General features: G+C 36.8%; 1 protein-coding gene across 1 annotated transcript in view; it reads left to right on the top strand.

The window, feature by feature from the left end:
• Window positions 1-16,439, top strand: part of SLC6A5 (solute carrier family 6 member 5) — a 55,429-nt gene extending 38,990 nt beyond the window's left edge. The window contains exons 11-13 of the mRNA XM_019476652.2: window positions 3,864-3,964; window positions 8,081-8,248; window positions 10,892-16,439. Of these exons, the coding sequence (XP_019332197.1) occupies window positions 3,864-3,964; window positions 8,081-8,248; window positions 10,892-11,047 (425 nt within the window). The 3' untranslated portion in view covers window positions 11,048-16,439. The remainder of the gene's footprint in view (window positions 1-3,863; window positions 3,965-8,080; window positions 8,249-10,891) is intronic.
• The last annotated feature ends 723 nt before the right edge of the window (window positions 16,440-17,162 follow it).

Here is a 17,162-nt window from a genome sequence, read left to right as displayed (position 1 = left end):
TAATAGACTATAAGATATAGAATGTAGCAAATATTAGCACCTAGAATTAACCTCATACCAGAACTATTGGCGTCTCACTTTTGGTAGCACTAGAAATAACGGACCCTCGTCTTGCAACCCTAACTCACTTGAATACCTAGGCTGAAAGAGGGTCACTTTTGCAAGGAGTTCTTCAGGAGTAAGTGCTGCAGTGTTCATGATTAGCACTCAGAGAGGTGGATCTACCTCTGCATTCTTATTTCATTTGTGTATTTCTTCAAACAGTGCTTTAAATTGGTACAATATATTTTTTGAGCTCAGACAATTGCTTGTTTTACACTCCACTGACACCTTTCTCTATTGTACTCTTTGAAACAAGCAGATCGGCACTGTACCAGACAGGAGCTTTTATGATGGAATAAATCTGTCTGTAGCTCTTGTTACATGTTCTGCTTGCTGAGCTCATCGAGATTTTTAAATTAAAAAAAAAGACTCAGTTATTTTCTTACAATCACTTATTTTTTTCATTAAAAAAATCCAGTCAAACACCATCTTGTGTTCTATGAGCCCTGCACAGACATTTATTCTTCATTTCTTTAGAGTATGGATGCACAATTAATAAATAGTGGTTTAGGGCTTCGCGCATTAATTTCATCATCTACATAATTCCCATTGGCATGTTTTGTAACCTGAGGCCAAATACAACAATGCTGAGTTGAGTGAAATACTGCAAAATGCTGTCTGAAGTTTGAAATGAAGTCCCTTCAATTTAATTTGTGCCCCTTAAATATGTTTTCCTGTCAGAAACGTGGCAAAGAAGTGTATTGTCAGGAATGCTCAGCAACATGATGAACTATGACTCCTGCAGTATATATTCAGACAGTAAATTTTGAATTTCTCATTGTGAGCACTTTTGTTTGTAGATACTTACATGGCTCTCTTTATCACACTGTACTTCTCATACTTTAATAGATTTTTACCATCACAACACTTTTGTGCCCATAGAGAGTTTCTCGTTATTTTTAGTGATAAGGATTTGAGACAGGTGGGTAGATTAGGAGAACTGTCCACAGTCACATATGAAATCCTTGAAAGAGCTCAGAATCAAATCCAGTTCTCCTGAGTCCAAGTCCAGTGTTTAATTCATTAGAAAATCTTTTCTATTTTTATTGGAAACTAACGTACAAAGGAAACAGACAAGTAGCATATCACTCCTCTGTCCACTCTAGTGTGCTTGATTTCTGAGCTGTTATTGCTTGTAGCTACACTTGAAGTGAGGAGTGTTTGTGAGCACTCTAGGGATAACAGAAAACATTTGATGAAGATTTTCAGACGGATTTGTATAGATTTCATTCACAGGCAGTTTTGAAGACAGAAAATGGATAAAGTGAATTTACTATTAAGTGACTAATTTATTAATCTATTAGTCTGTCATCTATGTCTATGCAGCAGTCAATACTTGTGCTACTATGCTGTAGACAAGGATGGATCCTGGGGGGTGCTGTGGTACAATCCCTATAAGTCCTGGTCCACTCAAAGTTTAAACCTAACAGAGGCAGCAGCATTTCTATGCAGGCAGCAGTGAGGAAGTCGCTTAATTTCACTGCTCATTTTAATCTACCTCATTCCTTCTAAACTCTTCATTCCACAGTTGTTAATGACCTTCTCTCTTTTTTAATGGTCTCAGTGTTCCCCTAACTAAACTATCCTTTCTTTTGCATTTCTGTAGTCTTAGCTACTTGTCTTAATGTTGCTCCCGTTTCCACAGCCCTGCAGATTGTTAACTCTAAAAGCATTATTTCAGGTGTGGAAATATTAACTTAAGCAAGCATCAATTTTGGTGTGGAAATAACTTCCAGTGAAGCATTGGATGCACTGATTAGATGCTCAAAAAGGCTCAATTTTGTTTTGTGAATCTGAAAGAGATGTACATTTAATTTTAATGACAAGAGGCCTAAAGAAACAACATCTTTTGATTATTTTTGCTTGCTTTGTTGTGTTTTTACATAATGTATGAAATAGTAAATTAATGCACATTCCAATAACATTTTATTTGTTTTCACTTTGATCTTGAACTCCATAATATAGCCCTAGGCCTCTACCATATTAGTAAAGCTTCTAGTTTCTTTTTACCTGGAGAAAAATGTGTTGTGTTATATGTGATGTACCGCAGCGTCTGTTCCCCTGCCCCCCTTCAGAATTCTACATCTGCCCATGGCTGTAGATAAACTTAAATTGCTCCCTGCAAATATTTCACAAAGCTTTAGTAGGCAGGTAACAAGACAGTAATATAAAATACTTAGGGTCAAATTGACAACTTCAGTTAAGGGCCCATTTTAGCCAGGGCTTCAATTATCTCATTGACTGCAATAAAGACAAAATTAAGCATGTGCTTTAGTCCTGTGATACAGCAAGTATAGGTAGTCAGACCAAAATGCAGAAGTAAATGCTTCTAATCATAGAAACAGGTTATAGAAATGTCCTATCTGAGGAGAAGGGTTTAACTATTAGCAACTAGGGCAAAGAGAAGGAATGCTTTCTTTATCAAAGGCATGTAAGGAAGGAGGAATGCAGTTAAAATAGGAGGTGTAAGTCCCAGTTCCCTCACTTCCTACCAGACTCACAAGCACAGAGGTGACTTATTTTATTGAGTTCTGAGGTGGATATTCTTGTTCCTTTTGGATTAATAGTTAATAGATATGTCCTTGTTTTATGACAATGTGGTTCTCTGTTAGGAAACATCTGTTATTGAGCATGGACAGTTTACTTAGTGATAAACAGGCATGCTGAATGGTAGTGAAAAGTCACTGAGCCAGATCCTTAGGTGATGCGAAGCAAAGTAACACCACTGAGCAGATGGCCTGAAGTGGGAGCTACTCGGCTAGTTTATGCTAGCTGTTGAGCTAGACCAGTACAAATCAGACAGAAGGTCCTTACTAAGCATAGAGAATTTCAGTAACAAATGAGAAAAGCTAGCTGGCATAGCAGGCTGTCATATAAAAGACTTAATTGAGTACTACATAATTTGAGAAAACAGAGGGATAAATTTCTAAGTGACCACAACTCTGTCAATATCAAGGGACCAGAGCTTAAATGACTATGGCTCATACCTTTTTCTACTGTTGACTGACTTATTTAATAATCTATATTAAATGGGATATAGTGCATTATCTTGATAAGAGAGAACTCAGGTTCTTATGTCACTTCTCTGCATTCTTTAGTGAAACAAGCACCTTTTTCTCTCTTTCATCATTATCATCTTCATCCTTCCCTGTGTTTCCACATATTTACCTAAAATATTAATGAAAATGTGTAATATCAAAAAATGTTGGGGCAGATTCTCATTGATTAAAGTTAATACATTTATGATGATTCATGCCGTATTTTAAAATATAGTCAGCCTACATCTATTCTCTCTTTTGACATAATAAGCCATCACATCTCCAGATTAACATAAGCGTACAAAGAGAATAGATTTAAGAACTGGTCAGACTTTCAGTTGACGAGGTAGTAGCCTTCAAAATTCCTGGAATCCATGTTGCGTATTGAAAGAAATGATCAATTCCACTCAACTTCCTTTAAAGGATTATAGTCTCTCTGGGACTGTAGGGGAAGTTGAAGAGACTAATGGGTAGGTCATAGAGTTGTCTATTTTACTTACCTCAGATATGCCTAGGTTCTGAATCCTAAACTCTGCGGAAGAAACAGCTTGCTCATTCAGTTTTACAGTTAACTAAAGAATTGTAAAAATACATCTAAACAAAGAGAAGTTTTAAACTGACAAATCAGACCATAATTGGACATAAGGGAGATCAGGGAAGCTATTTTGCAAACTCCAGCCAGTCTCTTTCTATTTTAATTATATTTTTATTTGTTATTTACAGGCTTGCAAAGATTTTGTGAAGATATAGAGATGATGATTGGATTCCAGCCAAACAAATTTTGGAGAGTCTGTTGGGCATTTGTAACCCCAACCATTTTAACTGTAAGGAAAAAATGTTTTTGAATGTTTCCAATCTTCATTACATTTATTTAAATTTTGCATGTCATGTACTAAAAGTTAGTGTTTAATGATTGAAAATTGTTTCCCAAGGAGAAATAATTATTAAAAATATATACCCATCAATCACATATGTACATATTGGTACAGATTTATACAAACTGTGCATATATAATATAACATATGATTCTATAGAGTTATCACAGGTAGATTTGGGTAATTCTTTTCAGGAGGTAGTAAATTCATCATAAATGTTGCTCAGGGACAGAAATGATTGGCTGATTTGTGTTGGATTTGATGAAGTTGGCTGCAAAAATGGTGAAAAAATTTTGGAGAAGTACAGACATTTTATTTTAAATTTTTCTAAATAAGGTGTTTTGAAATTTCTTTTTCAAACAGTGTTTTTTGTTTCAAAATTGACTTAAATATAAAGAAGGTTAGTTTCAGGTATTGAAAGACAAAACTGAAAAAAATTAGTTGCAGGTTGTTTGACCTGAAACATACATATACATATATTACACCTGTGTGAAGCGGCAAGTATTCGCTTCGGATTCAGATTCAGCGGGACAGTAATTTGATTTGGTGATTCAAATCACTGTCCTGATTCGACTAGGCTGAATCCAAATCCATACAGGCAGGCAGTGCCGGTGAGAGCAGCTGGGGGAGCAGTCAGATGAGTCCTGGCTTGAGCTGGGAGCCCTGGGAGAAGCTGTGCCTTGTCTGGCTGCTCCCCCGGCTGCCTTCCCAGGGCAAGGCAGGCGGTGCTGGCAGCTCTGAGAGAAGCTGTGGGGGTTGGGGGGAATGATGAGGGAGCTGGGGGATTGAACCAGGAACTGGGGAATTAAACCGGGAACTGTGGGGAAGCTCCTATTCATTCACCTCATCCCCAATCATTTCCCCCAGTTCCCGGTTCGATTCCCCAGCACCCCGATCATTTCCCCTAGCCCCCACAGCTTCTCCCAGGGCTGCCAGCACTGCCTGCCTTGCCCCGGTGAGGGGGCTGCTGGGGGAGCAGCCAGGGGAGTCACGGCTTCTTCTGGGGCTGCTGGCTCAAGCCAGGACTCATCTGGCTGCTCCCGTTGGCACTGCCTAGTGCCTGCCTGTACAATCTATGGCCAAATCTCTGAATCTCTCTGAAATGATTCAATTTGGGGAGATTAATGGGTCTCCCGATTCGATTTGGATTCGGAGATTCAGCCGCTGAATCAGGCCAAATCTCCTCCGAATTGAATCGGCTACCGAAGCTTCGCACAGCCCATATATATATGCGCGCGCACGCACACACACACACACACACACACAATTTTAAATTCAGTTTTTACAGTCCTAGTCACTGGGGAAACACCCATTGCCTTCTCTAAGACTAAAGAACTAAACTTGTAGACTTGGAATCAGAAAAGCACTTAAAATGTACTTAATTCCTTTGGAAATCAATGCTAACTATGTTAATACTGTGTATATATTTAAATGCTTTATTTTTATATCTCAAAATCTTAAAATAGATCCATAACCAAACTAATGCTCTGCTGAATAAGAAAAGGCTTACACCTATATTTACTATACTGAAGTCTCAGTATGAAACCCAGACCTATTGATGGGTAATATGGGTGTATCCAGCTTTCTGATGAGTGATGGGGCAGCATTTCTATTTTTTATCTACTAATAGGTTTGTTTTCTTTGGCTTATAGTAAATCAGTAACAATTGCTCTGCTTCACTTGAAGATACACATTTGTGCCCAACAAATTCAGTTCTAGTGAGTAGTTTTCCATTTCTGCCTGCTTTTCTGTATGAATTACACTTGGGATCTACAAAATGCAGTATACCAATATTAGATTTAGTATCTTTCTTTTTCTAGTACTTGAGCAAACAAGCCTCTACTTACAGTTATTGAAAGTAAGGTTTCACAGTGCCAGTAGGTGTCACTGTATGCTAGTAGTTTGCTTATATCTGTAATGAACCTTAGGTTCATTTATCTTGCAAGAAAAAGTCATATAATTCTTCCACTACTGTCAAGGTCAGTGTGGAAACTAGATTACCTGCCTGGTCTTCATTTTTTTAAAATAGGGTTATATAAGAAAATTACATACCTTATTTTTGTAACTGCATAACCAAACTAATTTTCTTTCATGCCTCTGTATAATTTTAGATCTGCATTTAATTAAAAAAAATTAACACATTTTAAAATGGGTAAAGGAATATGTTCCATCTGCTGTCTTAAAAATAGGAAAGCCTCACACCTTCATAGCATGGTCCCTCAGCTGGAACCTTAGTGCATACCTCATTTCCTTTTCAGTCCATTTTCTTTATGTTTGCTGTGTATTGGCACAAAAAAGAAGGAATTTGTCTTTGATTCTAAATATTCTGGTTTACTACTGAGTGAAAACACGATGGTTAACCATTTGAGGCCAGTATATAGATCCATCACAGAATTGTCTTTCATACTGAATAGCTGTTGACCTATACTACAACATTGTGAGACTATTTATCACTGTTAATACTGTGTTTTTAAAACATAACATACTACAGAAGTGTTAAGGATTGTGGTTTGGTAATGCAAATGAAAAATTATCACTAGAATTTCTGGAGGAATAAAACACATGTATTATCCAAGAAGGAATAGCTCTCATGTCCATCTCTTGCAAGATCCTGACCAGCTGAGATCATTACAAGGTGTTCTAGCACTTTTCGACCTTCTTTCCTAAAAAAAAAAATCAAATTTGTGTCATTCTAGAGCTGATTGAACAACCTCAGTCAAAAATCTCTTTTTTAGGAAGGAAAAAATGATAATTTTAACTAAACAGATATTTTCACAAAAATAGTTCCAATGCTAGTGAAAGAAATGGAAGTTAATATTGCCATATTTATTTGCTGAAATCTGGAAAATTTTCAGCTTTGAGTGATTGTTGATTTCTTGACAAACTTGAAAATCTTGTCACAATGATGAGTTTGAGTTTATGGAAACAAACTGATTTCCAGGCAATTCTATGTAATACCATTTTCTCCGTCTCTCTCTCTCTCCATGTCAGTTGGTGGCTGCATTTTATTTGTGTGGTTCTGACATATAGTTCAGATTCAATATGTGGCCCTGCTTAATTTAACATACTGTCTGAATTACATACAGAAAACTGATTTTCCTCTTCAGATTTAGCAACCTCCCAGATAAAACACTATCTGTCTTCCTTGTTCTCTTTGCTTTGCTTTCTCCATATTTGAGAACCTGTACCACCATTATCCTGCTGAAATAATGCTTTTTGTAACTGACCAGTGTGATTGTTGAAGAAATACTTCTCTTTTACAGCCATATATGTATTTGGCTGCTGTCAACAGTGACAGCCAAGGAGCAATACCTGGATCTTGGACTCCTATATGGTCTCTTGTAGCACATTGCAAACAAACCATGAGTCCATCTCAAGCCCCTATGTTTTACTGTTCCTGTCGATCAGCCAAGATAAAATGTTTAGATTCAACTTTATAATGAAAAATGATTTTATATTGACCAGGCATGATGAAATTTTTATGAAATGAAAAAAAAAAATGAGTGGAGAAAAGTGAAACAGCATCTTTTTCCATTGTGGTCTTCTGTAAAACTAATATTTGATGGATCTGAGTAGTTTAAAATCAGAGTTGGTCCAAAAAATAAAATTGATCTTTTTCTATTTGCCTTTTCAGAATTATATTACTATATGTCTTCTGCATGCAATTAGGTAGTTCACAAAAGTTATTGAATTATGCACACATGTACTGTTATTTATAAAGTGAAATGTATTAACTTAATTACACTGGGTAATGCTGGTAATAGACTGTGTAATAAAGCTTATACTCTAGGGAAAAGGCTTTAATCTTTGTTCGTCTACTGTTGTAAATCTAATAATTTCAGCGGTTTTTATGTAAGGTTTACATGGATGAAACTGAGCTCAGATTCTGAACCTGGATTTGCAGTTGTAGCGATTATTGCATAGTTATCATAGTTGCATATTGTAGCATGTGTGCAGTTGTATACACTCCTATTTTTAGGTCTACCATATTAGAACAAAATGTGTGTGTTACCACCTGTTATGAATTGTATATTGAGTATTAAAAGATATTTTCTTTCTTTTCAGTTTATTCTCTCCTTCAGTTTTTACCAGTGGGAACCAATGACATATGGAGCTTACCACTATCCTAGCTGGTCCATGGTACTTGGATGGTTGATGCTGGCCTGCTCTGTTATTTGGATTCCAGTTATGTTTGTAATAAAAATGCATCTAGCCCCTGGCAAATTTATTGAGGTAATTCTGGTATCTTCTCCCTCTTAAAAATATGGTAACAGGAGATTGTTTCCTTTTATTTTACACTGATATGTGTGATGGGAACTGTTGACAATGGGAGGACTGTTTACTAGCAAACTTGCTTTTATAACGCTACAAAGTAGAGATGCTTAGCTTGTCAAAATGCAGACCGAATACTCTCCTGTGCCTCAATAAAATGCAACTAACTCACTAACATCTTGGTTCTGTGAGGACTGAATAAACTCTGACCTTCATAGACTTCAAAATGGTGTCACATGCAGATGATTTAATCACAGTTTTTTTTCTTTGCTTGACTGGTGCAGTTTTGCTGAAACAGTGTGGAACATGAAAGCATCAGGCATTAGAAATCATTAAAGAGGATTAGTGAACTCTGCAGAGTAAAACATTAGTAAGTGCCAGTTATTAGAAGTCATCAGGTCCTGTAAATTGCTATAGACCATCAGATATCATGTAACTCCAATGAACCATTGTATTTTGCTCCCCTTTCAGGCCCTAAAACCATCTCTCATTCTAGCAACTCACACCATGCCATTCATTAGCCTTATATCCATTTACCATCTTCCCTTTACTGTCTGGTTAAATTCAATGTTCCTGTTCTCGCCTTGAGGCTTATCACAACTTTGTGTATGTATCTGCTAGAGGTAAACATGTATTAGGGCAATATCTTTTATTGGACCAAGTAGGTAACTGGGATAAAATTAGACCATCTTTTGAATATGATACATTCTTCCTCAAGCCTTTGATTATAGGAAGCTTGGTACAGTAAGTGCCTATGTATCTGCTCATTTCATATATCTCGCTATTCCATGTGTTTCCTCACATTCTCATTTTTGTATCTTCTTTCATTCTACTCCCAGTTTTCTGGTTCTCTGTTTCTGTTCTTATTCAACAGGAATCTACCTACCTGTGCTTCCAAATTCTCTTTCCAGTTCATTTCTGCTGGAAATCCCACAGAGGTTGTTACACTCCCCTAGGAACTGAGAAGAAATATGTTAAAAAAGAAACATTTTCTTGATCATACTATATGCCATTTAGGACTTTGCTAATATTTAAGGTGAAGGTGTTTAATATTAAGTGATGAAATATTCTAGGGCAGTGGTGCCCAACCAATATCTGTGACCCATCTGTGGGCCAGGTGGGTGGCAAGGAGCCAGTCTGTGGGCTGCATCCAGTGTGCAGGGCTGGTCTGTGGGCCCAGTCTGGTGAAGGAGATCACATCAACTAGCCTGAAGAGCTTCCCCTGGGTCCAAAAATATGGCAGTAGGATGAGTGGTGGCAGTATTAATTGCTGTGGTTTCAGGTACCAAGGTAATTAACATGGCTACTGCTCCATCACTGCTATGTTTCTATCCCCATGAGGAACTGTATGGGTCAGATATCTCTGTGGGCTGGATCTGGCCCTTGGACCACATCTTGATACCCCAACACAAACTGCATATGGGGGTGGTCAATTGTATAGCTTGTCCAGACGGCTCTATGACCTTGTATAGAGGATACTGGAATGCTTTAGCTGGTAGAAAGACCATTCTATATAAAACAGTGAAGCAGAATGCAATTTGGTTTATTTATTCACTTTCTAGCTCAGTTCTAGTATCAGGCTGTTGGGCTTCCTTGGAAGTGAGCAATACCAGGACTGGCATTCCTTTTCATAAGGCAATAAACTAGTTTCCCTCACTGATACATCCTACTCTGCTTCTGGCCTCTGTTTATTCACCTGGGATTGGATTATATATTGTTCATAATCCAGGGTGCTCTCTGTACTGTCCCTTAACTACAGCACCCAAAGAAATGCAGAAAAGTCATATTTGCTTTGAAGTGGGGATACAGTTTAGCTGCAGCTATTCAAACTTTAGCACAATATTTCCTGAACTACTGAGTCTGCTGCATAAATTTATTATGGTTGATTTGGGAGGTAAAAGTTGCAAACTGGTAATTAAGCGGAGATTGAAATAACTGATATAGAGGCTTGATCCACTTTAATAGGTAATAAACATATAATTGTTCCCTCTTAACCCATTGAAAATATGTTTTCTTTCCTTTCTATATATAAATGCTCCAATAAAATTATATCTTCAATAGAGACATCCGTGGAAAGATTAGCAAGATTTCATTTTTTAACTTTGCCAGGCTAAGTCACTACTTTTTCTTTTTCCTTTTTCTTTTTTAGATAGAAATGAAATATTTTGTCATCTGATAATTAAAATCTTTGCTCATTCATTGCAATGCACTGCTTTTTGGTTGTATGTATGCTTTGGGGAAATATGCTAAACAAAAATCCAATTATTTTAATGCAGCTACCCACTGCTTAGATGATTGGGCTAAGTAATTGAGCACATGTCCTTTGGTGAACGAGCCTGGCAATCTGTGGCAGTGGTTACAAGTTCCCTTCATATGGTGTGGGGAGAAGATGTATAATTAAAATCTGTGCACTTTATCCTCTGTTAATCTTGCAAACTCGTGCAAAACAAACACTGAGCAGCAGAGCATTGCATGATGTTGTCAATAATTTCAAATGAACCCTGCTTAGTTTCCTTTACTGAACTGTAATTCTGCTTGGTATTGTAAATGTATTGATTTACTTTTTCCTTCTCTTCCACCCCTTAACCCACCACCATTTTGCAGAGGCTCAAGTTGGTCTGCTCTCCACAACCTGACTGGGGCCCATTTTTGGCTAAACATCGTGGTGAACGTTACAAGAATATGATTGATCCATTGGGAACTTCCTCCCTGGGACTTAAACTGCCAGTGAAAGATTTAGAACTGGGGACCCAATTCTAGTAATTATTATATTTGTGGCAATAATATATACAGCCTTTATTTTATTTTTCTTTTACGAGTTTTCTGATGTGTCTTTTGTAATTTTTCACAGTGCCTGAAAGTGGTTGCTTAGAAAGTAGGACTTATTGTCGCATGCCATAGTAAAGATCTAGACAGACCACTTTGAGTACTGTGTAACGTGTGTGAGTGTGTGTATTCTTTTTTTCCTAGTGGTGCCCACAGCTTTTTATTTTCATCATGACAGGGCAACGTGGCATGATACAGTAGAGCACACTCCAACTTTTTCCATGTCAGGCCTACCCTAACAGGTCTGGCCACTGCGATTTAAGCATTTTGGTAGGGATATGGCTTCAACCAACATAGGACTAATTCTGCTCTTTTGCACCCAGGGTCCCCCACTGTAACATGTAACCATAATGGGACTGATAATGTGTTATCAGGGTAACCAGAGACCAAGGGAATGAGAACAGAATGTGGTTTGTATGGCCATATTCTGACCTCCCTAATGTTGATGTAAAACTAGGGTGACTTTGACCTAAGTGGAGTCACTTAGATTTACTTCAAGCTCAAAATTTGACCTACTCTGTCTGCAAACATTTCTTCTATAAGTACTGATTATACTGACCTCTGGGCCTTGAGACAACATTTAAACAGTGCACTGGTATGTGATACATGGCATCAGAATAGAAAGGACTTAATGAGCCATTCAATATTTTTGAGCAAAAATATAAAAGCAAATGTAAAAACTGAATATTTGAGATTAGGACTAAAGCGGTATTTGAGTCTGAAAACTGATTTGAAATTATGCCAAGAACAGGCAGATGGGCACCACTGTTTTAATTAATTTCATGCATTTCCATTAATAATTTGGTATTTGTCTTTTTCATTAGCAAATGTCTCAGTTATACAGAGTAACTAAACCTTCGTTTCATTGGCAAACTGAATATATGATAAATGCAAATGCAGTTTTATTCGTGCCATCCAGATACTCTGAATGTGTTTTCCATGCTTTTGTTTACAATCTCTCCTCAAGAAGCCATCATATAATTTGTGCCTAATTTTATATTCTTACAGTAGTAGGTATATTCGAGTTTCCACATGAGAACAGTTATTAGAACTTAGCCGTGCTGTTTGACTATGTGATTCCCCTATTTGTTCTCTTATAAACTTCTTTATATAACTCATAGATATATTCTTCTCTTTCAACAAATGGGGAAATAGTAAGACGCCAAATTGTCTATATATTATATATATAGCACATAAATTTTTCAAAGCACTATTCTCTCATAACAATCTGAATGTATATAGCCTGCCTGCCGTTTTTTGCTGTCAACCCCTTCATTAAAAAATGAACAATGAAGTCACCAACAGAGTTGCAACCTTAGATAGACAAAACAATAAAGAGGAGAAGGAAGAGCTTAGTAGATTGCCATTATAACAACTTACATTACCGCACTACATTCTAAACCACCGCATTTTAGAAATCCAAGATATATGAAGAACAATATACGAGTATTAGTCTTAAATAGTTCTGTTACCTAGGGGGCAGAGTAAAAATACAGCTTTTACGGGTACATTTAATTACCTGACTAGAAATTACCCCCATTTATTGTAAATGCAGTAGAATGAGGGAGAAAAATATGTCTTCAATAATTGGCAAAACCGTAACCTTTATTATCCTGTTGTAGCCTATACATACATATATGAGATTTTTTAAGTGATCAGTGTTCATGTAGTGTGTACTAGTGATGTTTTATGTCCCTATAAATATCTTATCAATCAGTGTAGAGATGGTGAGTTTAGATTAGCTTAGCCTGTTTTTTTCCCCACTGCTGTAGTAGCCAATCTAAATGTACTTTCCTTTTAGGGGACTGTTTATGTCACGCTCTTATTTTGTCTGTTAGTCTTTGCATTACAGGGTCTCAGGTAAATCTTCAGTTAATGTGTCAGTAGATCTATAGATGTGATGTTTTCATCCCATCGAAGAAAAAAACAAAAAACAAACTAGACCTTAATGTAACATTTTCAAAATAATCATTTATTGTGTGTGTGTGTGCGTGCATGTGTGTGTGTATACAAATGTATATTAAAAATATTAATCATTTTGCTGAACTTTATCTTTCACGGGGCAAATAGTGTTGCCAGTTATTGACACTGCTGGAGATACTCAATCCTCAGGCAGTACGTATGAAGCACAATCAAATGATTTGTCATTAAATGAAGTCAAAGTAGATTTAAAAATAGTCTGTTACCACCCCTTTACTCTGCAGCATGCTCCCTTCAGTTTGGGGTCCTTGTTAGACCCTATGTTGTGTACAGCATGAAGACTGTGACCCTTCCACAAGCATCTCTGCCTTAAAGCTGAGCCAAATTGATTTGCCTTTGCCAGCTGTTTTAATAGAGAGCTGCTATTCCAACTCCTTCTGGGTTTTGTTTCCCTGAGTGAACTGTGTTTGAGAAGCTACCCCTGGCTTGACATAATGAAATTTCATAAATACAATCTGAAAATTAGCCTCTCCAAACACCCATGGCTGAGGGAAAGAAATCTGTAATATACTAAAATGAATTACCAGCAGTCTTTCCAACTGGAAGGGTGAAGAAAAGAACCTAAATTAATTAGCACCACCTAGTGGGAATCATGTGTTTTCATCAGGATTAATAGATTTTGGATTCATCCTTATTGGACAAAACCTAAGTTTGATTTTGGAGCCCAACCTATTTTCTACTAATTACTGCTGTTGTGGCTTTTAAAAATATATCTTGTTAATATTGTCAGGTTTTTATTTTCTAGGGACTGTGAGTTTGCTTAATAGCTATGAATACTTTTCACTGGCTGGGTTATTCTTTCAGAAGACGCATTAGTTTGAACTGAGAGTAACTATCAGTATAAACTGATTACTGCCAAAGTACAAGGACAATCCTTGCTTGCATAAAAGATCTGTCATTTGAAGGGACACCGTTTAGTTACAATATATCCCCACCTATGTCACTACTGATAGTTTAAGTCATTGGAGGCTAACCTTTTCTTGGCAGGCGTGCCACAAATTAGTCCCACACCCTTCCCAAGTACCATTCTTCTGCCTGCTCAAATCCCTGCACAGATCCCTGCCTCATCTGCTGCTCTGTTTTCTGCTTGCTGTCCTCTCTGCTACTGTGCTGCTTGTCCCTTCCCCAATCCGTCAAGTGCTCCACACACAGGCTGCCTGTGCCAGTTGTGGCATGCACGCCACCAGTTGGCCACCCTTGGCTTAAGTTATTAAAAGGAGTGACCATGAAAAATCTAAATTAATTTTCCTGATGCTTTTGGTCAGACTAGTTTTCATTTCTCAGGCTTTGGTCCTGCTCCTATTGAAGTCAGTATTACAGGGTCAGGCCTTCCATTGGAACTTTGAAAACGGGCTAGTCTGTTTCATTTTGTTTCTAGTCAGTTTTGCTTCCAGAGTCTTCTGTGCCAGGGTTTGGCTATCAGAGATGTCAGGGGAAAATTAAATAAACGCAAAAACATAGAATCAAAAATATGAAAAGAGTGGAAATGTTTCTGTTATAGTCTTAAAATGTTTTCTACGCAATTTACCAAAACAAAATGTTGACCTGAAATTCCCCAGCAGCATCCTTTGCAATGAAAAGTGGTGTTACAGTTGGAGAAAGTATTTAATTTCTCAGTCTAGTATTGTTTGCAGAAACTTTTTGTGCATTTTCTAAAAAAAAAAAAAAAAAAAGAACATATTTGAGTAACACTGAGTAAATACTAGAAAATATGTTTAAAAGAGCAGGGAAGAAAAGCCATATTTGCAAAAAAGGTGACCTATATATGGTCTATCGGTCTTGCAAGTAAAAAAAAAAAAAATCAAATCTGGTGAGGATTGTCTTTATGGCATATTTTTTGTTTGAAATGAGATTGAATTTTTGGACAAGCTGTGATGCACTATTGTATGCATTAAAATTACATTTAATGCAAATCCTTGCCATTTTTAAATTCTTTGGGGTCTTCCTAGTGTTTTTAATATGCAAGCAATGTACAAAACCTGTGTTTCAGTTAGACACAGCAGCACTTTGTTTCGAAAAGAAAGGTTTAACAAAATGACCTTTAATTGAAAAAAGACTTGGAATGTCTTTATGCTAGTGTTTCATTTGGGTCAAGTTATCCTTTTATTAGGTTCTGCTCCATTGATTGTATAAATGTGCTTCAGCACTGAAGATCAGCATTTCCAGTTTACTGTGGTTTCCTCTTGCTATGGAATTCCATTTGCAAGTCCTTTTATATATTATTGGCCTCCTTTTGGACACTTGCGCAGGAGTTCCCTTCTAGTTCTATGTTCCTTGTGGCTTATAATGATTTCTTGCTGGATGTGATATAGCCATTGCTTATTTCATGCAGTCATTGATTTTTCTCTTATTTTGTATCCCTTTTATTCTGCAATCTCAATTTTAGAAAGACTATTATGGACTGCTGATGCTTTCAGCTGAAAGCTGTATGGCTATGCCAAGCGTCGTTCCCAAATAGGATGTATGTTAGCTAGGCTTTCTAAAAGTTGCCAGGAGGTCTGGTGGGTGTATTAGACACTTGTTTCTTAGCTTGTAGTTAAAACTTCCTGCACATAATATATTGTATCTGTGAAAAGGCCAGAACTTACTGTTCCAGGGAACTGGTACCACAGACACAAAGGGGGGAAAACATTTATGGTACTTATGGTTTCTGCCTGTATATCATCCTCAGGCAGCCTGTAACCAAAGAGGGAGTGTTTTTTTGATGGGTTTAATTTAAAATGTGAGAGCTGGGCTGGACCTTATTGCTTGCAATATTATGATTTGCCCATCATGTTTTAAATACATCTTCAGGTAACCATTTGCCTTATAGGTGTATTTCATTGTTAGTAATATATTAATGTTTAACTAGACTATATCATTGTCCGTCATCTCTGATATGTCATGTACTTTGTGAGGTAAATCCTTAGCTGGTATACATTGCCACAGCTCCAAAATGAGCTATGACAGTTTACACCAGTTGAAGATTTCCACCTGTGTCCTTTTGGCACTTTATTGTGGACCTATCACTGAATAGGTTAATTCTTAATTACTTGCGTAATGTCATATATATATTTACAGGCATTCTATGGGGTACTGCTGCCTATGGATAAAGATATGTACCCTAATCAGGTCATTATATTTTTTTCATTAGCTATACATGGAGAAAATATATTATGTTACAAAGGATGCATTGTATATAATAGCACATATTATATGCTGTACATTATTCATTTAAGGAGTCATTATTCTTGAGGCCCTACCTCAGATTTTGTATTTATGTGTATAAATGCAATTTACTGTATTATATATTTGCCTATTATATTCTGATGTGATAAATTAGAATTTATCCTATAATGTATGGGTTCTAAAACACTAAATAAATGTCCAGTGTTTAAAAGAAACTATGGTGTTGGCATTGTCTATTGAAAATATCCCTTCCCCCAACCACAAACATCATTCTTACTTAACTCAGAGCCTTAAGGTAGCTGCAGAATTGATCCATTTGATTGTTAGAAACCTTGAGCAGCAACTGAAAACAGCTCTCTTGGGGAAAAGGAGATATTGCACAGCTGCAGAAACACATATCAATTAAATGGTTAGATTCTTAACTCTTAGAAAACTCTGTAGCTTGTTGAATAATTAATTACTTATCAAAGGGCCAATTGGATTTGCTTAAATCTTTTTATTGTATTAAATCAAATCTTTTATTGTAGCAAATCAATTTTGAACCACTAAAAATTCTGTATGGAAAACAATTGATACTGAGTGATGGAGAGGAAAGTATGTGTGAAAGAGAAAAAGAGAGGGGGCGGAAAGTGGGGTGGGGAGAAAGAGAGAGAGATGTGCAATTAAAGTGAAAGCATTGGACAGGTTTCTATGTCATTTGTGCCTTCCATTTAAAAAGCTAAAGGAGTTTACTGATTGCAATGCAGAGAAGTGAACATACTGCAGCAAGCATACTGTAATGGACTCTCATTTACCAGGATTGGAGTATTAAAATGATACTGATCCAACCTGTTTCAAAAATGGTAGAAGATAAGTATTTTTGACAAGCTCTCCCCAAGTACATATGACATCTAATAACAAT

This window comes from Alligator mississippiensis, chromosome 2 (genome assembly GCF_030867095.1).
Source record: "Alligator mississippiensis isolate rAllMis1 chromosome 2, rAllMis1, whole genome shotgun sequence".
Taxonomy (NCBI): domain Eukaryota; kingdom Metazoa; phylum Chordata; order Crocodylia; family Alligatoridae; genus Alligator; species Alligator mississippiensis.
Note: the sequence above shows the minus strand (reverse complement) of the source record. Positions and strands in the feature narration are given on the sequence as shown.